General features: G+C 40.2%; 1 protein-coding gene and 1 long non-coding RNA gene across 2 annotated transcripts in view; both read right to left on the bottom strand.

Moving 5' to 3' along the window:
* Nucleotides 1–26,028, bottom strand: part of LOC147018772 (RNA polymerase II subunit A C-terminal domain phosphatase SSU72-like) — a 76,449-nt gene that overhangs the window by 19,292 nt on the left and 31,129 nt on the right. The window contains exon 2 of the mRNA XM_085898818.1: nucleotides 23,008–23,151. Within this exon, the coding sequence (XP_085754944.1) occupies nucleotides 23,008–23,151 (144 nt within the window). The remainder of the gene's footprint in view (nucleotides 1–23,007; nucleotides 23,152–26,028) is intronic.
* On the bottom strand, nucleotides 2,453–12,841 carry LOC147018773 (uncharacterized). Its single transcript, XR_015062511.1, has 2 exons — nucleotides 12,316–12,841; nucleotides 2,453–8,752 (listed from the first exon to the last, which is right to left on the bottom strand). It is a non-coding gene; the product is annotated as an uncharacterized LOC147018773 (long non-coding RNA).

Genomic DNA, 26,028 nt, shown 5'->3' with positions numbered 1-26,028 from the left:
AATGGAGACGGGTGAGGTCGGGACGACGAGCGACGCCACCACAATAATTGGGGAGGCATGTAAACTTGGACACGAGGGGACGACGGAAAAATTAAAGGAGGTGACGGAGACGCAGAAAATAAGACACGAAAAGCTAGGAACGAACGGAAATACTAAACGAGGCGATGGAGACGCAGAAATCAAAATAGGGGGACGAATTGCATGAAACTGAACAGGGACACAAACAAGTAGGGATAATAAGCGACAATGTGGTCGAGCTGGTGGAATGTGTTGAGACCCAGGGCAAGCATCAGAGTAACCTCCCTCAGGAACAGGGGGAGACGGTATGCTCCCTTGAAGTGGACTGCGACCAGGTGAGTCCGGTCGGGCCGTGCGAGGTCTAACGGGCGTATGATGTGAACGGGTACATGCAGAGTTTGGGGGGGGGGGTAGAGATCCCGGGACCCCTTGAGTTAACACAAATCCCCGATGTGATTGTCCCGGAGTGCGTGTCAAGGTGTGCGAGTGGTGTAACATGGCGTGCGTGCATGGAAATGGACGACAGACTGATCCAGACAGGAGACTTGAATAGCGAGCCGGGAAGGCCGCAAAGGGTTAATTTGGCAACCACGCCGAGTTTGCGCGACTGCGCGTACGAGGTCCGTGGCACATTTCGCACACGGCTTGCACGCGCACGTCTGCGCGATCGCAATCCGGCACGAGAACGTTCCACGTTGGATACAAGCCGGCCACGTGGACGGCGAAAATGTAGGTGAGTGTTGTGTGAACTTGGAACAGATGGGTCCGCATGCGGGTGCGTATGTGAAGCTCCCCGTGCTGCACGCCGCGTGTTCTGTTCGCGGAACGCGGAGTGGGTCCACGGGACGATACGCTCGGGCTGGCCTGCACGGCAAGCCGTGCAGGTTCGGTGTGCGAGTGATGTCATCGGCACGGACCACGCGGCGCGAGCCACAGGCGAGTGGCACACGTTCGCTCGCATGGTGGACCCCTCGAAGGAGAGTGCTTGTTGCGATGCGCAGGGCGACGACAAGGCCCGAGGTATCGTCTGACGGAAGGGACGAATGAGCGAGTCGCAGACCGCCGCCCTGGCGATGCAAGAAAAAAAAAACCCTCGCTCCAAGTACACAGCCCCGTCCAGGATGCAGTCGACATCCTGCTTGGGCAAAGGAGCAATAGTTCGTGGGATAGGGTTTATCGTAGATAGACCGGCCTCAGGGGCAGGAACAGTTCCTCATGGGGCCCGTGGAACAAGTTAGTGGGAATTTAGTTTAGATATAGAAGTGGATTTCGGAGACACGGACGGACATGGAATGTGTTGTGGGGACGTAGCTTAGTGATAGAGTTAAGTGGTACGTACACGAGTGTAAGGGATGATGGGGAGCACGAGTTAGTTTGGAGAATTTAGTCAGCAGAATGGCAGTGTTGAGTGATGGGAGTGAATTTGAATGAAAAAAAAAATGAGTACAATGAGTGAATGGGGGACAACAGGCCCAAGTGTGTGAGTGGAGTGAATGTGGAATGCATTGTGCGAATGAATGATTGGGGGGGGGGAGTGAAAAAAATGGTTCAGTGAAACAAAAAGAGGGACCTCTTGAGCAGGCCCTGAAGACGCCTGACCTTCAAGCTGTTGTGCACTCACCCACACAAAATTATTGACTTTGGTTGTGCCTTTTTCTCCACAGATAACAGGTCCTGGGCCATGGTTAGTATTAATATTAGAAATTGCAAATAAGTTCTTAACCCACCTGTGTGTTTGTCTTAGCGCCGGCAATCTTCGTTAAGTTGTACGAGTGAGTCTGATAGTTTAGTTATGCAGCACACTAGGTTATTTATTTTTGGGACACGTATAAAAATGTCGCACTCAGGGATCCATAGGAAAAAAGTACGAGGGGAAAAGACCTACACATGCATGCCACACAAAAAATTGACGACTCGGGACAAGTCTGTAAAAAGGGGAGGGGGTAGTGTTACGAAACTGGAAACCTTGTGCACACAAACAGCCAGAGTCCCCATAGTTCAGTTATTTCGATAAGTATGTGTACAGTTAGAATCCATCCCCTATGTCTAATGGGAATTTTGTGTGTGCGCTGCGAGTTATTTTATAGTTCGGTTGTTTAAATCTCCAGATCCCCTCCACTTGCGGCCACAATGTCTTTCAGCGCTTGCACCCTCGCCTTGCGGCCGTAGCATACGAGGCAAGGTCCTCGCGTGCTTGATTCGACTTTCTCGAATTGGTCTGCATTCCAACACCACGAGGCAAAATCGTTGTTTCTCCAGCAACAGGGGTACAGACACGCGTAGAGGGGGCGGGGTTTTCCCCGGCTCGGCCATAACCCCGCCCAGAAAGGGCGGATCCATGGAGGTCGCTGTCCAATCAGGGCGATCAGCTCCACCAAGGCCCCACCCCGCTCAGAGCGGTCGATAAAGGACGACGCTACCCTCAGTGCGTGTGTGTGTGTGTGTGTGTGTGTGTGTGTGTGTGTGTGTGTGTGTGTGTGTGTGTGTGTGTGTGTGTGTGTGTGTGTGTGTGTGTGTGTGTGTGTGTGTGTGTGTGTGTGTGTGTGTGTGTGGAGAGTTCTTGTGCTCGTTCGAGTTTGGAGAGTTCAGAGTTCTTGCGTGTCCTTGGGAATTCTTTGAAGTTCTTTGGAGGGAGCAGTTCTTGGAAGGCAGTTTGGGTGTGCTGTCGTCATTGCTGGAGCTCTCAAGCCTGGAGTCTCCGCTGGCCTTCTACAAGGAGCAACCCTAGATCCGCTATTCACCATCCAAGCTCCCACGGACCATGGGCCCCACACGTGCAGTCGCGGGCCAAGCCGCACGAATGCGGTCAGGTACCCCGACAGAACTCTGACCCCCAGCTCGACTTTCACCTTGGCTGCGAGGGTCGAATAAAGACCAATTGGGTCCTTCTTTCTTTTGGGTGTGTGTCTGTATGTTGCACAGTCCTATAAATAAAACTGTTTAAGTGTTTATGATCATAGTAAATATTTGCTTGTATATTGTCGTGATTAAGTCAACACTTCGTCCCTTTCTTTTATTCCTGTAAATAAAATAATTGTTTAAATGTTCCAGTTCGTTTCTGTCCTTTCTTTGATTGACCCAGCATGGTTCGGACTTGAGAATTAGTGAGGCCATTCGGGCCGGTAAGTTGTCATTTGGTCCGGCGCAGCTTTGGTAACTTCCGATCGGTTACGCCGGATCAGAATCAGTGATAGCGACTCGATTCGGACAAAGTCGGCAGAGGGTGTGCTTTTCCAGGTAGTTAGACTGCGTGAGTACTTAAGTAAATTGGAATAGACAAGTGGACCCTACCTCACGCCGTCAAAATATTGGTGACCACGGTCCGCTAAGGGACACGTGACCTTTTGGACTTATCCGAGAGTTACGACCTAAATTCCGGGTGTTCGGTGGGAGATGACTCCACTGCTCCACCTAGTGGTCGTTTATCCCCACCGAACCCTGGCCCAAAACAATATTTCCCGACTCAAGAATGATGTTCTGTTCTCTCACCTGGACATTGTGATGCAGCACAGGGTTAGTGGCATGAGTAGATTCTTCAGCCATGAGAACCATTCTTTCCCCCTTCACTATCTTATGATGGAAAATTGCGGTTAGGAAAGAAATCTAATCTGATGAATATTCTTGCCAAAGACACCCACAATTATCCTCCTGATTCCATTGACATGAAGCTTCTTCATGGAACTGCTGTGGTGCACTTGCTCCCCACTACCAACATTGTGACATTTGATGAGTATGCTGATCGGATCCTTGTTCGATACATCATAAAACAATTAGAAAACTCCAAAAGAGTCGATATAGTATGGGACACATACTTCCCCAGCAGCAAAGAATCCACGACAGAAAAGCGAGGAAAGAGTGTTCGGAGAAAGGTTGCGGGCAAGAACAAGCTCTCAGAAAACTGGGCCGACGTCTTACATGACCCAAGCAACAAACAGGAAATGTTTACATTCCTTTCCAACAAGATTGCCACTGTGGATTGCCCTGAAGAGAAGGATATCATCATCACATCTGGTGTCACTGCTATTCTTCGAGGAACCGATCGATCCATGGCACCATGTGATCATGAGGAAGCGGACACCAGGCTGCTGATCCACTTACAGGATGCTCTTCAGAATGGCTGCACCAACTGTCTGGTACGCACTGTTGACACGGATGTAGTGGTGATTCTCATTGGCAAGTTACCTCACCTGATCACCCTGTGCTAAGATGTGAGCATTTGGGTTGCCTTTGGTACAGGCAAGAGCTCTACATATCATCACATCAATTATATCTATGAAGACCTGGGTAGGGAGAAATCCCTGGCCCTCCCCATCTTTCACAGTTTCACGGGATGCGACACAACATTTGCATTCTTAACCAGAGGCAAGACGTCAGCACGGGAGGTTTGGAACTACTATCACGATGTGACATGTGCCTTTACCAACATGGCACTTCATCCTTACACAGAAGTAGAGGTTGGTGCTCAACATTTCCAGCTGCTGGAACGCTTCACTGTTATCCTGAATGATAAGACCAGTGACCTGCAACATGTGGATGAAGCTAGAAAAGAGCTGTTTTGCTAGAAGCGGAAGACAATGGAGAGACTTCCCCCAATGCAGGATGCACTATTGCAGCACACAAAGCAAGTTGCATATCAGGCAGAAATATGGTGCACCAGTGAGCAGATTGAACAACACGCACCTACTCCAGAAGGTTGGGGCTGGACTCTTGATGAGGACAGCAATTCATGAGTTCCTGTGTGGAACATGTTACCTGTGGTCTCCAAGGCCTGCAGTGAACTAGTCAAATGTATCTGCAAGATTCAAAGTGGATGTGGCACCAGGTGCGCATGCTGAAAGGCACATTGGAAGTGCACTGAACTCTGCAATTGCCACTGTGAGAAGTAGGCTGGGAATAAAATGCATGCGCAGTGGTGTGTGATGACAATATACCGTGACATTTACAGTTGATACAGTTACAGTCCTTGCAGTATTTTCAGTGATTATGGCACATCAACAGTCTTCCATTTTATTTTTTTCAAGTTTTATGTTCAGTTTCTTTTTGGTGTCAAAAAAATAAAAAATAAAATTAAAAAAAAAAAAAAAAAAATCGCCTGTTGCTTTTCTAAATGAGAGTTGTATCCCTTGACCCAGAAAATGTATGTTTAGACACCACGATTGTGATCCTAAATGGTTTAGAAGCTGAGATATTGGTAGATAGAGGTTTTTACATGGTGGCCATCTTGAAAATCCAAGATGGCCACCATAATGTATTCGGAGGAAGTGGTTCCTGTCCAAAATGGAAAGCTAAGGTAACGGGTAACAAGTGAGGAAAAATTGGCACTTTTGTCCGGACCGTCCATATCCATCTGAAATCCGGTCCGAAGCTGCCTGACTGAGTGACCACGACAAATTGATTAGATTTTGGTGAAGATCTGGATCCAGATATGAGAATTTAATTGTCCAAGTGATTGTTCACCATTGAGAGATAGGTCCGAAAACTATATTTCAAAAAAGTTGTGGACAGGTTATGACAAAATTTGGTGGATGACAAGAACAAGCCAATTAGATTTTGGTTAAGGTTTGGATGCAGATCCAGCCTATCAGTGCAATGCAAAATGTAAACCGTTCAGCTTGGTGGAGATACACACTCTACTGATACCGTTCTTCGTGCAGTAGATACAGTCGACATATTTGCATCCATAGTCTTCCATGTTCTGAAAAAGTTCACCTATTCTAATTTGTTCATCATAATCATCCTTCAGACACTCAGATACTTTAAAAAAACAGGCTTCCTCCCTACTAGTTTGGCCTGAGTATTGCTGCTTAACTTATGTTAACTGGAGTGCTAATGGGATCTGCTTTCCTTTTCTAAAGTTAATAATTTCAATAATAATCACCGATTGAAATGACACCAATGTTATGATAGCAATTTCATCAAGTGGTCGATAATAAATCAATTTAAACAACACTTTCAACAAATTATGATTAAATGCTGTCCCAATGACAATCCATGGATGACCAAAAGTATTTGTAGACTCTTGGTTCAGCATAATATGGCAATGAGACGAGGGTCTGACACCTCCAGACGTTTATGAAACGAGCTTCAGCATGAAACTAAAATGGCAAGGATTAACTTCTTTTTTTTGTTTTTTAAGTGCAAGATTAACCATTTTAAGCAATCAGAACAAGAAAAGTGGCATCAACATATTCAAAATATAACTGGATTGTGGAAGCGAACTCCACGCATCCCCGTTACTGAAAAGTGACTGAAATAGCCATTGAATTAATTTCTATTTTGCACAAATTTGTTCCACTCTTCCTCCCTTAAACTTGTCTTTATTGACACCTTACCTATCAGCCCCATCACCATCCCCAGTTGCCAAGTTTATGAACATCGACTCCATTTGAATGTTTCTAAAGCTGCATATCCTTCTGATGTCCCCTCATGACTTATGGAATTTGCAAATTAATTTTGAGCCTTAAACTGGACTTTTTCAATTTGTGCCTCATATCTGGATGCTTCCCTGACACCTGGAGAGATGCATCTGTTTGTCCAGTTTCCAAAACCACCCCAGTCACAAAATATGATCAGCTTCTCAAACTCGACAATTGGTATATAAACGTAGTGCAAGACACTCCAAACAAACTGAAAGACTGCAAACACGAAGCCAACAATACAAACAATCGTTCATTCCATTCCTTATCAGTTTGTTGAATATAAATGCTGGATTTGAATGATTGATGGACCCCAACAGTTGCAGGGGATATGTTCCTGAAAAATGCTGTGAATGTCAAATACACAAACGTTGGGGCATTGTTTCAATGGGGAGAAGGTTCCAAGCAGTTTGTGATTCATAAGGGGGGGGGGGGGTGGAAATCAAAAAAAATCCTGTGAAAACCTGCAAATACAGAACCGTGAATATGCAGCAGGGTCCCCAAATATTGGTGTCCAGCAGCATTTTAATTTTCCTTTGTTTATCCCATTTTACCCAATGTTCATATTTTTATTTTATATGTTGCTTGTTCGTTTGTTGTCTGGTTATATGTTTTTCACTTTTAATTATCAGCTCTCCACCTTTTTTCGATTTGTTTTATTGTTCATACGTGATATATGTTTTAATTTTCATGATTTTTCTTTACGAATTATTAATTTAGTTATGTTAAACCTTTCAAACAGCAGAGTTCTCACAATTATTTTTCATGCTGATTGATATTTATGTATTTTTTATCAGCAATTGCAAACCAAATATCCATCTTCAGACTTTTGAATGGCGTTTTACAATAAAACCAAAATTATTATTAGCTTATCTGGAATTTAAATTCCCAATAAAGTATTGTCATCGCACACCGTCAGTCTCCTTTTTCGACTTCTCCGGTCAAACCGCTGGGCCGATCCAGCTGAAATTTGGCAGAAAAGGTCCTATCTTGACTGGTAAAGCTCGTTTCGGTCAGATGACTTCAAGTAGGTCAAAATGGCCGATTTAGTAAATTTCTGCAAAATCTTCTCCAGACCCACCAGTCAGAATGCTTCCAAATTTGGGTTGCATTAGGCCAGGGCAGGGATACTAAATTGCTGGTCATTCTGACCACGTGACTGGAAGTGTCAAAATGGCAGATTTGGTCAATTTTGGGGGGGGGGAAATAATAACCGCATCAATTACTTCAAAAATCTTCTTCTCCAGAAACAACAGTCAGAATTCATCCAAATTTGGGTTACAACATTAAGACACGGTCCTAAAGTTAAATTGTGCAGGCTCTGCTGATCACGTGACTGGAAGTGTTAAAAAGGTGGTCACGCAAATGCCTTCCAAAATAATTTTCCCAAGACCCACCAGTCAGAATGCTACCAAATTTGGGTTGCAACATTAGGCGAAGGATGTTAATTATATTGCAGAAGTCATGCTGATCACATGACCTTGTGTCAAAATGGCTGACTTAGTCAGCTTTTGGGGGGGGGGGACCAAATTGCATTAATCCTTTTAAAAATCTTTTTCTCCAGACTCATCAGTCAGAATGCTACCAAATGTGGGTTAGAACATTAGGGCAGGGTCATAATGTTAAATTGCAGAGGTCAGACCGATCACATGACCGGAAGCGTGTCAAAATGGTGGATTTAGTAAATGCTTGGGAAAAGTCATGCAAATTTCTTCAAAATAAAATAAAATAAAAAACGTTTCTCTCCAGACCCACAGGTCAGAATGCCACCAAATTTGGGTTACAGCATTAGGCTTGGGCCCAGATAAGCTACAGGTCCAGTGATCCTATTTTTATTATAAATATTGCACACCTGATGATAAATAGCATCTGCTGCATGCAAATCTTGAGCAAATTCAATCCTGCAGTAAACGGAGATCAATTATCATTCTGTTCCAGGCATACGTCTTTTACTGTTGTGTGGAAATCTGTAATCCTAACGGGAGAGATATCATGGCCTCTGTTCTTTCCTGAAAGCTTTGCAGGATGACCATAAAAGATAGTGTTCAGTAAAATGAAACTCTTCAGAACAGAGTGTGACGAGCGGTCAATGGAGCTTCAGAAATGTTCTTTAAATCACGATTAGTTAACATTTTTGTTGCAGCACTGGATGTCAGCAGATTTGATATACAGATTGACCTGCAGTTGTCTGAATGATGTCATTACGCAAGGTAGTTGCTCTGTTGATGCCACTGCTTCCCTTTTCACGAAGTACAACAGCTGGTTGTCAATCGTGCAGGGGTTCTTTGCAGATCACACAGACATCCATGCTGACACAGCTGACAACAGATATTCAAACACAATTATTAACACCGAGTTACTGATAATCACATTCAGCAGAATAAATACATTATTTAACTTTATGATTACATTTTAGATCATGAGATAAACTGCAAAACACCTGTTAAATAATTATAAATATTTAGATAAATATTACTCAAGAAAATGTTTCAGGTTTTGGTATTGACAATGGCACTATAGTTGTAGAAACAATATTTTGTTGTAGTTGTGTTGTATAGTTGTAGAAACCTCAAAAAGTTTCCATTTTTAAAAACATAAAATGTGTCAAGATGAGTGAAATTGTATCAGATTTTTGCTGAACAACGTGTTATTGTACAATTCTGAGTAATTCATGGCATAAATATTTGTTACGAAGGAAATGAGTCATTAACACAGAAAAGGGTCTGTTTAAAAAATATATAATTACAAGGAAACAAATTGGCCGTGTTGATGTCAAAAAGACGCTAGAAAAGAATTTTGTTTATATATATATATATATATATATATATATATATATATATATATATATATATATATATATATATATATATATATATATATATATATATATATATATATATATATATATATATATATATGTGTATGTGTGTGTGTATATGTATGTATGTACTGTAAATTAAGACTTTTGATGCATATACTCACCACAGTTAGTTGCAAACTCACCGTAGTTAGTGTTAATTATCGTTTTCCTCAGCAGACTAGCTCTTCCACGAGCCTCAACTTTGTGTCTACAAAATAATAATAATAATAATAATAATAATAATAAAATGCAGAAAATTGGTGGTGCAACAACCTCATTCTGAAGAGTTGCCTCCCTTGGTTTATGCGACAGACTATTTTTACATAAAAATAAACCATGTTCCACCAAGTAGATTTTTCTACATGCTTGTTTAATATTATTTCTGAATTTGTTGCAGTGAAAATAAATTATTTTGCAATTTGTTTGAGGTTAAACCATTGATTGACTGAACTATAATTGTGGGAGTGAGTGTGTTTGTGTATTTGGTGATTGGGATTGTGTAGATGCGGTACAAGCATAATGGGCCCAGCGGCTTCTTCCAGTGTCGATATTTCTTTGTACAAGAATAAACAGACTCACAAAACTATTTTGCACTAAAGGGAGGTGGTGAAGATCATCAAATCCAAAGGAAGGTTGCCATGTCCGAGCTTCTGAATTACAAACCACTTAATGACACATCACAATTGCCATTTACACCCATGCACTCTCATCCTGTGACCAAGCTAGCATATTATCTGTTTCTTCAATGCCAGACATGCTCTGCTTTCCCATATATTAAAGTATACCTCAAAACTCAAGCAAGTATCAAGTTCGTCTCAGGTTTTCAACCTTCTGGTAAAGCTATCAACAGCTTACAAAGGCCCTATTTAGTAGACTTCAACAACAGCTGCAAGGAACAAATCGTTCCTGATGCCATAATTTCCTTCATTCTCAGTCTGAAACTGTCACCATGAAGGCATCCTGAGGGCAGCTCTTTCCTGAGCTACAATCTTTCAGCTTCCCTGGACAACAACTTGTGTAAAATTCCTCCAGTCTTCCAATGAAGCAACCAGCCAGCTGTGGCAACATGGTATGCTGATTTGTAAAAGATTTCTGGTCCAAATTTTGGAATACTACTCTTGACCACCACCCCCAAAAAATAAAAATTTACTGTCCAGAAAGATTCTTACAACCACAAATTATTTTCCCCATAGCTTTGATATTTCAGAATCAATCTCAACAATAATTATTTTTATTTTCACAATGTCATACAAACTTTTCTGGATACAAATTGCCAAACTCATCTTTAAAGCTGGATGCTAACCACACACAATTCACCAAGCAGTATTGTTTGCCCAATGCAATGTGGCCCAAAATACCAATGGCAATGCATAAGCAAAGCCGAAGGGGAGATTTGGTCAACTACAGTCTAATTTATGTTCATTAGATACATAGCAGGTTAAAAAAAAGAAAAAAATTATGCACACTTGTGCAACATCACATTTTCACCTACTCCCATCCTGCCGACAAAAGGAAATGACTGAAGCATGTAAACTGTGGATTGTAGTGATTTTGACCTTCATTTGCATAGAATTGATGTTGTTGAATAGATCATCCTATAACTGCGCAAGACAATGAGGATCACACCAGTTTCCAAATCCCAGCTCACAAACTTGGAAAACCCCTAATCTGGCACCAAGTATGAACAGGTACCTCTTGCTGCTCAACAAACCACTCTTGACCTTTCATAACAGACAAAACATCTTCTGGCCAAGCAGAAATTCAGAGAGCACATATGGTGCTATTCAACAAGTATAAACAGTCCTTCGGTGTATGGATTGACTCGAGAAAGGTCTTAAATCCTACCTTTATTCCCTGGAAGTAATTCAATTCGGTGCAGAGCATTATCAGGATGTTCTGACAATAATTAGTGCCAGACTTGCCTTTGTAATTGCAGAGTGGTTTGATTCTTTACTTTTCCTTTTTCCAAAAATTGTTTTCATAGATATGTTCCCCTGCACTCTTCTTCTTCTTTCAGCTGCTCCTGTTAGGGGTCGCCACAGCGGATCATCTGTATGATCTGCAAAGTGATTTGGCAAATGTTTTACGCCGGATGCCCTTCCTGACGCAACCCTGGTCGCCTCTTACGACACAGGGATATGGTACACCTATTTTAACCAGGGTATACACTGGCCCTCATTTCGCCAACCTCGGAAGGATGACAGGCTGAGTCAACCCCCTGGTGTATTAATTCAGTGGCCCATTGGGGCTTGAACTCAGGACCTTTTGGACCCCAAGCCGCTGCCCTAACCACTGCGCCAACACCAGGCTTCCATGCTCCCCTGCACTGTCAGCTTAAATTCCAACCTTCTCAAGACAAGCACTTATCCGGTATTCTCCTGTCAATCTTCAAATTCCAATGTCTCACTCACCTCCGCTTTTTCTCCTGCTTGTGAAACTGCCTCATGTCTGTACAATCTTCTCTTCTTTAGTCCTTCCAAATAGCTGCTCACATCCAACTGTTACATCTCTCATCCCTTACAAAACTTGTACATGTTCCATTATTGCAATTTCACAACTCCGTAACCAGGAAGAACCAAAAAGTCACCCTACACCCAAATGCATCTCTTACATGATATATTTTTGCGTTGGCTACTGCAGATATTTATTGTGCAAACCAATGCACACCACCAAAGGACAAAAGGCCAGCGAAAACTTGCTATGTTGTAAAGTCACAAATGGACATTTTCAACAAAATAAAATGTGGAGCCAAACAACACTTGTAAAGAAAATAATAAAAACTTAAACCTGATAAAAGATGGATATTGATAATGACCAACACAATTAACAATTTGATATGATCCAAAAAGACAATAGAAGTCTATTCTAATGCTTACCTATCCTTAGAAAAAGTGTTAACTTTTGATTAGACCAGAAGACACATATTACATCAAGAAATACAGTGGGGTGGGGTGGGGGGATGGGCAGCACCATTTTGGACTAGATGGAAAAACATGGTGATAGACAAAGAAATGCAATTACCTCAATAGAAGAGAAGAATGAATAAATTTTGTGCATTAAAGTGATGGTGAACATGAACATCCCAGGTAAGTGGGCCCCAAAAGCCCTGTTGAGGCAACCTGGCAAGAAAGAAAACTGAATCAAAACCAACCGTAGTAGTCTAGTTCAGTCGATCTGGGCAGTACCATCGCTCACCATATGGAGACATTCAATGGCCTCTAAATTTGAAATCACCTGGAGTGGGATGCAGAAACAATTTTTTTTGCCATGTGGAAGGGTTGGGGTGGGGGGAGGGGGCTATGGGCTGGTCCCTTCCCCCATGTGCTATCCATAAGATATAAAAATCAACAAGGCAAAGCTGAAAGAACCAAAAAAAGAGAACCAGATGAGAGTCAATTATGGGGGGCGGAGGGAAAATCAAACCAGTATCAACAACAAATAACACCCCCACAAAGTCCACCAACCTGTCATAATAGGCCATGGGCTAGATAGGGCCACCGTGCACACCCCCCCCCCACCCCCTCCCAACAAAACTGTTTTTTTGAAGTGTCTGGATATGCTGAATACGAATTTGAATGTTAACATTGAAAATATTGGGATGCACTACCTGTTTTAGCCTCATGAAAAGGGGTACCCTCAAAAATGAATTTTCGTCATTTGCGCCAAAAGCGATTTCTGTGCCCAATCAGAATGGCTTCTAGACGACCCATTACACTGTCAGACGACACATATTATGGCTTATATGAAACATAATCATCTCATGCTGGTTCCATGTATGCGCCTAAAATTAATATATCCAAGAGCTTGTATAACATGTTGAGTACATGTACTGTATCGTATTATTAACTGCCCATTACTGTGTTGTAGAGTTTTCAATAAAGCTTGTTTTATCCTGTTTCTTGTTATATATCCTGCTAATTAACCATGAGGTGACATGCCAATGCCAATTGCATTCCATTTCATGCCAAAATGGGTCCAATATCTTGGATACCCGCAATGTTATCACATCCTAAATTGCATATGGTTAATCTCATTGTGGTTGTTAACTATGACCAGAGCCTCCATCAAGGTCAATACCTGACACAGAAATGACTTGGTGCTGAAGAGAAAGCTTGATTTCTCATGAATAAAGATATCCATATTGAAATTGGTATTGTGAATTTTTTTTCCTCCACGTAATTATATTTTTAAATGTGCAGAATATGGCCATTGTAGCAGTAGTACAGACACCTCCCCCTCAAGGAACTTCAACAACAAATATTCATTTGCAGATTACTTAAGAATTATTCCCATCATTTACATTGAAGCCAACAGGTTAGTAAAGATGATGATCATCTCACCCACTCAAGTAATGTTGACCTGGCTACTCATCCTCCATGTAGAAAGAGTCTGGAGCAGCACATCAGGAGAGTGAACTACCAGATTGGGATATGGAAGAAGGCCCACATTGCCAACCCTGATATCCCTGATGCTGGTGACGGACACAGTTGGGCACTTGTCAACCAAAAACTGGAGCCTCTCCGGTATGAGGGGTGTGTTCTCCCACAGCAGTTGACAGATATTGCTGAATCGGTGAACACCAGTGATGATGGAGATGATTAATCAGATGACGATGACAGCATACCAGAGGAACAGGAGTACTTACCTGGTGACAGCTCGGAGTCCGACCAAGATTGAAGAACATAACTGACCCATTAGCTGTTGACATTGATTGAAATGGATGACAGTAAAATCTCATGATATTGTTACTTACCTGATGAATACAATGAAATTGTATGATCATGATAATATATCAACAGAAATATGTATATGAAAGATATACTGTGTTATCGCTTGGTAAAAGGAACAATGTTACAGACGTATTACCTACTATATGTAAATATAATGTTGGTTTCAATCATTGTTTGTAATCAGAATTTGGGAAATAAGTATGAATGTAGCACATTTATATGTATTGTAAAATACATTACTATATTATTTAGAGTGGGAAAGAATATACCAGCGATATTAACATAAATATAGTTCTCAGCAATTTATTTTATTATTAAAAGCCAACCCTGCTTTGGATTTTGTGAATACCGTTCTGTTGTTTATGTGATAACATCATGTGTGTTCATGTTATCTGGATTTAATTGTATTTGGATACTATATATATGGATAACAAATTAAGTCAGATTCTTATTCTGGACTATTGGCAGAAGAAAAAAAAAATCTTAAAAATAAGCTTTATTGAAACTTCTACAACACAGTAATGAACAATTAATAATACGATAGAGTACATGTACTCAACATGTTATAATACAAGCTCTTGGATATATTAATTTGAGACATACATGGAACCAGCATGAGATTATGTTTCATATAAGCCATAATATGTGTAGTCTGACAGTGTAATGGGTCGTCTAGAAGCCATTCTGATTGTGTACGGAAATCGCTTTTGGCACAAATGAAGAAAATTCATTTTTGAATGGGTACCCCTTTTCATGAGGCTAAAACAGGTAGTGCATCCCAATATTTTCAATGTTAACATTCAAATTCGTATTCAGCATATCCAGACACTTCAAAAAAAACAGTTTTGTTGGGAGGTGGGGGGGGGGGTGCACGGTAGCCCTATCTATCCCATGGCCTATAAGAGAGGAACAAGCATGGTGCTCAACTTCCAGAAATGCCCCTCAGATCTCAAATTGGTAGATTTAAAAAGAAAAAAAAATTTCCCCACACACCCTGAGCCACCAAGAGAAAGATATATTCTAAAGTACTAAAATATTCCTGATAGTGTTTGGGGTTCACATCTCCCAAGAAATATTTAATTTGAAGAGTATTCTGAGGCAATGCCAATTTGAGAGGCCAGTTCTGAAATAGTCAAAAAAAGATGCCTTGGCTGCACAAAAGTTAACCAGAAGAAAATCAGAAAATGACCTTTGAACAAAGGAGGCACAGATATTTGCCAACAACCAACAACTTGGTTGACCATTTTCTTCATTTTGGCAGGAAGGTTGCAGCTGCAAGCACTTTTGAAGGGGTGAGGTTGGGAACTGTTTGGTATCCATCTGTAATATCAGGGTTTTTTATTTTTAAAGATGGAGAGAGATCTATGAGAGAACGTTGCTTTGAGGATTGCAAGTCTCTTGATGTTTCCATTGTCATCTGAACACAGCTTATGTATGCTACCTGGAATTGCAGATTAAAATCCCACAAAATGTTAATTTGTCCATTTCCTCATCCTACATGTAAGTATGGAAGCGACGCCTTGATACGATTTAAAATAATAAAAGATGAGGAGGGGGGAGGGAGAGGTAGGAGTGTGGGTAGAACAGGAGTGTGTGCCATTCAATGCAATCACACTTATGTGCAGGAACATGTCACGACACCAAAAGTTGATCATGCAAGACATTTGCGTCCAAGTGAAAGAATGCATTAATTCAGACAGTTATGTTTCTAGCCCTGAATATAGTAAGAGCAGACAAATATGACCATTCACATGGAGATGCAAGCATAAAATTTGCAATGTATTCTCATTGGTTCATTATTTCTAAGAAAAAAAAAAGTTAAATCACCAAAAAATCCATGATGATTGCTATTTATGAAGATGGCCACCAATTACTCCACTCAATGCCCTTTTCGATGCACAAATGGAGTCGAGTCGCTTATGATTCAGGTGAAAGTAGTTTTGCTATGAGACATGAGACCTTCCCAAAAATCAAAGATGACAAATTGTTGTTAAAATGGCCACCACTTTGGCACAGCACACAAATATTTTTCTTCCACCCCCTACACCCCCCCCCTCCAACACAAACCGATTTGATAGTCTCCTAATGTCCAATTTCTGCATGACAATTTATTTTTCAAGTGCCTGTGAAAAGTGCAAAATGTCTTGTACTTTCTGAAGCCATTGTACAACAGCTGTGCCGCAGCACTTGGAAGAACCATATCCAAGTTGTGATTTGACATCTGCACCATGTTCCATCATGCACACTAACTGAAGAAGTGCTGGTGCAACGTACTCAACACATCCTTCATGCACCGAGTCGTCAAAATCTTGATTTACATCAAGCATCACTCTGCATGGAATTCCACGGCTTTGGCTCGGTGAAGAACCTCACCATATTCACAATTGTGTGCAAGAACCAAAGACAGATCATTCTGAAAGTCCTATCCTTGATTTACTCCTCACAGAAGCACACGTGGCAGTAATTGGTCCTTTAACCAAGATCAAGTCACACCTGGCAATTCTACCCAGCTGTTGAAATTTGTTTAACAGTGTAGTTTGATGAGCAAGAATTACTAAATTTGTACTTTCGCTGGTAGCCTTCATCTGATGAAGGCAACTGGATATGCTTCCTTCTTCGTCATATTCTTGAGATCTCCAATCAGCTCGCTCCACTGTGTGCATTCTTCGGCAGGCAGGATGGCATTTCAACTCGTGCAACATCTCGAAGGTTCTGCACAGATTATTCTAACACCATCTTAGCACACTGTATAATTGTCTTTTAGGTTCATAGACACTGCTAGTCTTAAAACAGATCCTGGGGCCTCTCATATAAAAAGCATCCTGATGTTTTTGGCTGAAAATCTGTTCTTTACATCTTGTGTTGGTTTTTCTTCCATGATGTTTTTTTAAAACTTATTTAAATAATTATGGACATTTAAATAGCCTTTTCTAACTTTGGATTGTTGAACTAGTCTGCAGTTTTAATATTTTGTATTTCCAATGTTGCTCCTATGCAACCATCATCATCAAAGTCTGGCTGGGTACAGTACGATTGGTAAATCACTGATAGTATGGAAGAGAAGAATGTTTCTTGCAATGCATGCAAGGCAATATTGCTCTGCAAGAACTTGGTGATGACTGATATTTTCCTTCTTGTCCTGTTGACAAAGGAAATATTTACTCGTCAGTGAGTCGTTTAGATTTGGGACGGGATCATTTCTGGATGCTCGTCAAGCAATGGTTTATTTTTTTTTACCCAAACTTGTACCATATGCACTTGGTTGTATGGGATTCAACTAGGTTTGTGCTTTTGCACTACACAAGAGCAATCGTTCATCTGGTGTCATTCAAATCTATGGGAGATGTGTGCCATTCGGAAAACTAAAACCCCATCAACCTGAGCTCAGCTCTCATGTGCTGGCACATCCCATCGATTTAGGTGTGGCGACCGAACCAGTGAGGTTGGTCAAGTAGTATTTGGGACACTAAATCACCAAAATTTGGTGACACTGAACCCATTACAAGTTACACAGCAGTGACGTCACCAGTGTACCCTGGTGATGTACTGACATTCACTCTTGTCCAGATGATGGTTTTGTCCAAGCAAAGGTACCTTGAATGAGATGACACCCGAGAGGTTTTGGAATAGCAGAATTAGTTTCAGCATGCTCATAAATGTATAACCACTGTGATCACTCAATTTGGGCAACTGTAATCAGTCAAAAACAGACAGACAAGGACAGGAGAAATGATCCACCTTGAAAAAAAAACATGGTGGCCATCTTGGATTTTCAGATCACCTTTTTTCCTTGAGAAATGACCCAAAGAGGATAGCCTTGTCAAGTTTCATGCTTGCATCAATTTTAATAATCCTCTTCCCTATTCAAATATCATTATTTAACTGCCCCACGAATATGAACCAATGATGACAATGGTATCTGGGCCTCCCTTAACTTTATAACAAAGCTGGAAGAGCAAGGTAAAACTGACAGTGGGACAAACATGAAGTGAATGAACAGGAACAAGAAAAAAAAGAGTGGGGGGGGGAGGGGAATGGTGCAACTAGCAAACAAAACGGGAGTAATAAAAATGGGACAGAATTGAAGATGACAAAAGATGGCGGTACACTGCTTGCTTGAAGCCTTGGACAGCTTATGGAAGGTGGGAGAAGTGAGGAAGAGAGTTGAGGTGTGCAGTCAGCCTCAATTTTGAAAATTTAACCAGGAGGGGGATTACTGGAAGAACACATGCATTCTGGAATAAAGAGGGAGGGTTGGAGGACAGAGTAGAGGGAGAATTATTGAAAAAAACCACTGACCTGCTTGTGATGTGGGAGCAACAGACCCTGTGTTTCAACCTCATTGTAGAAGACTGCAATGATTTTGAGAGCTTTAGATTCCACAGAATCCAGGAGACAGATGTGATAAGAGGACGCCACCTTTCGTGGAGAGCAGTGCCACATTGAGCTACGGACAAATAAATACTTGGATCGACAAAAGATGCCCAGTCTGCTAATGACTGGAGGCAAGCTTTGCCAAGTGGTCAGGCCAGGAAAGGTCATGGCTGATGTCAAGGCCTTGAAATTCCAGACACTGAACCTCTGCTATTTACTAATATATATATATATATATATATATATATATATATATATATATATATATATATATATATATATATATATATATATATATATATATATATATATATAATAAATAAATATATATATATTACAGAAATACATATATATGAGCCTGGTGTTGGCGCAGTGGTAAGGGCAGTGGCTTGGGATCCAAAAGGTCCTGAGTTCAAGCCCCGTTGGGCCACTGAATTAATACACCAGGGGGTTGGCTCAGCCTGTCATCCTTCCGAGGTCGGCGAAATGAGTACCAGTATACTGGGCCAGTGTATACCCCGGTTAAAATATGTGTACCATATCCCTGTGTCGTAAGAGGCGACCAGGGTTGCGTCAGGAAGGGCATCCGACGTAAAACATGTGCCAAATCACTATGCGGATCATACGGATGATCCGCTGTGGCGACCCTGAACGGGAGCATCCGAAAGAAGAAGAGATATATATATATATATATATATATATATATATATATATATATATATATATATATATATATATATATATATATATATATATATATATATATATATATATATATATATATATATATATCTCACTCCATGGATTCAAGAGTTGACTCAAACAGCAATGTCTGAGCGAAAACTATTCACATTTGTCTGGTCATCGAAATTTGAACAATATATATGGACATTTTCACCCCACTGAAGTAGAAAATCACCCTGGACTTCTTTATGGACCTTTTAAGACACCAACAAGCTGGCTTCCAAATACGAACAACCAAAATTACTTCAACATCTAGTCATGACTCCAAAAGTTTCACATGGCACATGACAAACTGTGGGCTTAATCCACTACCAGGCTCCTGGTGGACAGAATGGGAATCAATCTAAAAGGATGTACATGCACAGTTTACCACTGCCACCCTCAACTTACCATCCATTTGCATCGTGCATCATTGAAATTTCTCTCGCTCGGATGCAGAGCTGGGATGCCATTTCATCTTCACCTTTCACAACTACTCCCATCAGTATTTTCAAAACTCCAAAGTGCTACATTTTGTGAAAACCTATGTAACACACTACTGCATATCATAGTGACAAAGGCAACTTACCTGAATAAGCAGGCACGATTTCCTCTCCCACCCCCCCCCCCCTCCACAGTAAACTTACAAAGACATTATTTACATCAGATAACCCGACTCAGAACAATTATTTGTTTCACCACCCTCCTCCAAATAATCAAGCAGAAACGGCTATACAAGAGGTGATGTTTTGAGAGCCACGTAAATACATGTTAAACTTGACACACAATGACTCGACTTAAAACAGACACACAACATAAGTCAAACTTGAGTGACTTGAATGCAAGTTATTTATTGCTTTCAAAATGCTTCTCAATTTTCGCAATTATAGAAAAGCATTTCATTTTGAAGCCTCAAATATGCATGAGCTTGATGCTGTTTACAAGGAATGTTTTATAAAAAGTCTAAGCTCATGGAGGAGCTAGAACATGGACTGAATCAGGACGTAACAGAACAAAAGGAAGCACGCCAACAGCAGAGATGAGGGACAAAATAGAGGGTTGGGAAAATGAGGGATGTGGGAAGAAAGGGATAGGGTAGGACACCCAGGTGGACTAGATGGATACAGAAATTAACTCTCAGGAAGGGAAAAATGAAATTTGGGAGGAGGTTGGGGAAGGAGGAGGGGGAGGGTGGTGGTGGTGTGGTTAATAGGTGTATAAAAGATCATAGTTTTGGATGGGGGGTGATCTGAGATGGTGGTGAAAAACTGTAATGAAGACCTGGTGGTAAGAATAAGATTGAAGAGAATGTGGAAGATGGTTCTGCAGGTAGGGGATGGGGGGGGGGGACAAAAAAACCCCCAGGAACAAAAGAGTGGAGATAAGCAGTTATTCTGCATTTTGGGAGTTTCACCAGAAGGGGTTGTTGATGGACAGCATGCACCTTGTAGAAACCTGGGAGGAGGTGCACAAAGCATGGAAAAAGAAAGACAGAAAACAGAAGGGAGAAGACAGAAACCACAGAATCTAGTCTGACCTAAAAGACTGAGCTTTGGTAAATACAAAGGTGGTTTTAAAATAAACCTGTTGAAAAGAATTGCATGACATTGCAAGATGTGAAATCATGGCGCTTCCAAATTATGAAACTTTCACGGAAAATGGAAATAATGTTTATTCAGAAATCTCGTATTGCTGGAGGTCCGAAACACAATTTAATGAATGCTGTTACGTGAGCACAACTATTACCTATTACATTTTCTTTTTTGCCAAACTCTGTTAACCTGGTCCTGAGCATCTCTGATGGTCCAAAATATAATCTCCTCGAGGTCTTCAAGCCATTCTGATTTAGAAATCGGTACCGCAGTTTATTCTTCCTCGCCTTAAACATTATTTATCAGCACCTAAAGTTGTCAAAATAGTTTCTTCTTTCAGGATAGTTTTTCAAATTTCCACGAAATGTTCAGAAGTAGTCTGCAGGCCTAATTGCAAGAATAAAGCAATTGATCCAATCAATGGGGGATGATGATCCAATCTCACCTGGTTGTCTCAAAATGGATGGTTACTGCAAAAATGGAAACAAAATGTATTTAACTGGATACAAGAATCCCAGTGTGAAAGGACAAACAAATTTATTCTGCACAAAATCTCAAGACTGTACCAAAAGATAGATGCTCAAATATCAGGTACCTTTGTAATGAGCATGCAGGCAGTCAACAAATGACTGCATTCTTTACAGACAGAAAAATAATCAATATTCTTCAGTTTTCCAAACTGACAACTTTTTCCCACTTTTAAACTGCAGTACCCAGTAAAAAAAGTGCCTAAATAGTTGGAATTTTCATTAAAGCACAATAATGTAGCAAATTTCAAGGTGAATGTTTATTTCTTTCCTACATAAACTATCCTTAAAAGTCAACAAAATGAATCAAATAATTATGGTGTTGCAAATGAATTCCATACCTAGAGGGAACATCACTAGGTAGTTTTATACAACTTACCTGGAGTCCACCCTTCCGAAAGTCAACTACTTTGATACGCCTTTTAGAATCATGTGGAGGTAATACTTTCGGCAAATTTATTTGGTTTTTCGAAATGGTTATCAGAAATATATTCATCGTAATTAAAGCCAAAGTGTTCGTCCAAAACAGTGTAAAATCCAAATGTCCCCGCTTTTGTTTTGGTTTCCAAAGCATTCAAGTTGAGTCTGGACATACCTACCTCCAGTTTAAAATGTGTATAATTTTTTTTTCACTCTGTGCAAGATTCAATATTTTGTTTACGATTTTACTCACTTGACTTTACAACAAAAAGGTTTGGCTTTTTAGGGTCTCCAACTAATACAAATACACCATTTCACATAATGCGATTTTGCTATAACAGTTTTTCTATTAGCTAACATTTTTTGCACATTCCTAATGCGGTTTCTGAGCGGCGGTTGACAAACTTTCTTGTGCTGCATAGAACGATCCAACTCATCTCAGATCGTTGCCATGCCAACTTCCTGTGTGACATGTCCTCGACCATCGTGACTTTTTAATCGGGATTTATCGGTGCCATCCATCAAAATCACAAGTGGTAAGTGACCAACCATTGAGAATAGTGCTTCTATGAGCAAGGAAAAAAACAAAAAACAAGGAAATCGATTTTGTTGGATCTTCGATGTTAAATTAGAAGTATTAGAACGATATGAAAAAGGTGAATGTGTTGTGGGCACAGGACATGCTCTTGGTCTTACCGAATCCACATTAAAGACAATTCGTGCAAATGCCAAGAAAATCAAAGCAAGTTGCAAAAAAAAAATTAAAAAAATGTAATTGAAAAAAATGCCACTCCCCATCAAACCTTTTAAATTATTTATAATGGGAAAATTGTTTTGAGACATGATTTCACTGAACACGGTACTTTTCAGAAACGCATCTACCACGTTAAAAGGAGGAATTACCATCCTACCAAACTTTGATAACAACCTTAAATCTCAGGTGCCATGTCAAATTTAATTTTCTGGAACCTTCTGCAAATCTTTTTGAAAACTAATCAATCACTCAAATCAGATATCAATTATGTATATTTGTGGGGGGTTTTTATTTTTTTATGCAAATTGCACCATCATTCTACAAAATGATGGATCGTCGCACATAGAAAATTGTGGTTAAAAAAATATATATAAAAGTTTGCGTCAAGGTAGGCAAATCTGTCAACTCATTTAAGATAAGCTACTTGTACCAAGAGACTCTTGGAAAGTCAAAATGGCCCGTACTCTTTGGATGAAATGAGCATTAAAAACTAACTACAAGAACCTGCAGCAAAGAACTTGAGGAAATAAACGAAATCACTCGCAGAACACCCCGATCTGACTGACACAGGTTCAGGTATGACAGATGGATACAGTTCTTTATCTTTTGACTCGAGGTCATTGTACATTTGCTGGTATGTAGTCTTGAAGTCATAAATGTTGGGCTTGTCTGGAGAAGGTCCAGGAAGCTTCACATGTGTGCCTGTTCCAAAGGAGCGCACACAGAAGCCTTTTTTACTGCAAGAAAACAAAAACAAAAAAAAAATTAAATTGAAACAAAATAAAACATTCAATATCAATAGTTCTGGTTTAAAATTATACTTATGGGCTTCTATTATGCATGGTATAAAAATGAAATAGTTTCATGACAAAAGACTTTTTAGAAATTTTGTTTAAAGGTAGAGAGCTGAACAAGACCCTCAGGGTAAGATAAACAAGTAAAGTAAAATTTACAAAATAATGAGTCGACAAATCAAAAACTGGTGAAATGCTTCCTGCATTAAAATAAGTTTATCTTTAAAAAAAATTGCTGCAATATATATATATATATATTATATATATATTTATTTATTTAACTCTGTTGCTATATACATGCCATTTTCATGTTGAGGTACAGCAAATAAATCTAAACATTGACAAATCTAGAGGCAAATGCTGCAAATTTTACGAGTGGAAACTTCATCATCATCAGTAGCCTCACGAGACCACAGCCCCAAGGAAGCCGGCCACTTTGACGGGACAGATTTCCACAGATAAGTTAAATAATGTTTTGTCCAAGTTGATGGCAAGTTGCAATTACATGGTGTGTAGTTTCAAGTTCAAGGTGACAGCACCAGCAGAATGAGTCCTGAGTTGAATCAAGTTTGTGTTGATAGATTTTCAGTGCGGGGTGGTAACTGGAACAAAATCTAGGTAATGTTACTCTGGAGGAGCATGGGAAGGTTTGTTAAGATGAAGAGATGAATCATGGGATGTGTTTTGTTGAATATTTTATTGTTATGCCGTTTTTGCAAAGCAATGGTGGCAATGCAATTGTGATAGCTTTTCCGAGATGTATAAAGGTGGAGGTAGCACATTTGAAAATATGTTATAGGAAGTTGTTGGTGAGATCTTTTTGTGTCTGAGAGGGTGGGTGGTTGGATAAGTGGCAGCCTGCAATTCTGATTGCTTTGTTTCATATGATTGGAAGTTTAAGCACCTTTTGATTTGGATATGGTAGGTGCTAAACTTGGGCTGGCATAGTTAATAGTGGTTCAGATAAACAGTTTGTAGATTATTTTTGTTGAACATACTTGGCACTGGTTAATGCTTTTCGTATGCTGCGTTTTCAGACGACTTCAGCTAAAGTTTGTTGTAAGTGTTGACTGAAGGTCATGTGGGGAGCAAGCGTGATACCAAGTATTTTGTAATTTTTATTTAGGGGGAGTCAGTGAATGGCAGTTGGAGCAACGTTTTTCTGGTGCTGGAAGAGGGATTGTTGGTTTAGTTGGGCTGTGAAATTTGAGCCAGTGTTGAAATTGTTTATGTATTGCTGGAGTAAGCAAGTGGTTGTATTTATTGTGTGGATCGTTTGCTGTTCAGGCAAGGTCATCTGCACAGGTAAGGATTATCACACAAGGATGAGGTTCTGGAATGTCATGGAGAAAGATTAAAAAGTGCTGAGGAAAGGAGAGCTTCCTGGGAGGATGATGTTTGGGAGGTTTTTCAATGTGACAAAAAGGTGTTCATTGTAAACATGTGCTTGTCTACCAGAAAGAAAGTGGAAAGTTCTGTTGTACTATATAAAGTTATAAATGAACAAGTGAAACTGAGAAAGTACGGTATATATACACAGTCACGAGTTTACAATGCTCTAGATTTTCAAATATCAAAAAAAAACAAAAAACAGGATAAATAAATATATAAATAAAAAGAGTGAACAAAACTTGTTTTTGCTTGCTGGCTCCAGTAGTTGCATGCATCGCTGAAGAGGGAAAATGTGTGTGGAAACACTGCCTTCACATGCAAGTATTGATACAATTCAGCCACTGTTCAGGTATTTTAAAAGATTTGGTTGTGATCATATGCTTCGTAACGTGCAGAAACATCAGGACTCTAAACCTTTTGAAACCATGACTAACGAGATGAATGGCATGAAGTGTGACCAAATATCATGCCATCTTGGAAAAAAAAAAAAATAAAAAAAAAAAAAATAAAAAAATAAAAAAAAAAAAAATCGCTTGCATGTCATGTTACTGTTATTATGCGAAAGTCGGTCAAAACCATTAGTTGCATTTTTGGTCAGCCTATTTTGCAGTCATTCAGTTGCTAAGACTCAATATGAACTCATTACTAGCTGAACCGAGTCGACGATTTTCTAATGTCGATGCAGTCACTAAAAATATACCAAGCCCTTTTTCCTGCTGTTCCCTATATTGTGTTCTGATTTTGTTCTGCATCATAGCTCTTCCACAAGCCAAGAACATGTATAAAACAAGAAGATCAAGTGAAGACTGCAGACCCAAACCAGGACTTCTTTTGAGTGGTGCATTTTTTTTTTACAGGTTTTAGGGTAATATGGCTGCCAACCATGTGACTTGATAGCATGTGTGAACCTTTTGTTCCTCATGGACAGGAGGTCATACGTGTAAAGTTTTGCCTCAATTTGTTCAGCCACTTCAGAGAAGATTTTTGAAGGTTTTATTTTTATTTTTAAACAATATGGTTGCTGAATAAAAACACGACCGATGGCATAATGAAATTTTTTTCTGTGGCCCATTTTATCCCTAAACGACCCTAAAAAAAATTTACACTGATCAGATGTGGCGTTCCACATATGCAATTATGACGTCATAATGAGGACACCTATGACCTCATTCAAAAAAAAAAAATCTAACTTATTCCCCATGAGCACTTGCTATGTGCCAAGTTTCAATTTTTTCCTTGGTGCGGTTTCAGATAGAGGTCCAAAGTTTTTTCCAATATGGCTGCCACACCACCTGACCTACGACACCATAATTATCATTAAAACATTGTACATGAGTAGTCGCACCAAGGGTGAAAATTTCATTCAATCCGACAAGCGGTTGCAGGAAAAAACATGAAAGTTCTGTGCGAACAGAGACAAAAACGGAC

The sequence above is a fragment of the Eptatretus burgeri genome, chromosome 10 (genome assembly GCF_056783735.1).
Source record: "Eptatretus burgeri isolate ZD-2024b chromosome 10, Ebu_testis_v1, whole genome shotgun sequence".
NCBI classification, from domain to species: domain Eukaryota; kingdom Metazoa; phylum Chordata; class Myxini; order Myxiniformes; family Myxinidae; genus Eptatretus; species Eptatretus burgeri.
This window is presented reverse-complemented; position numbering and strand designations above follow the sequence as displayed.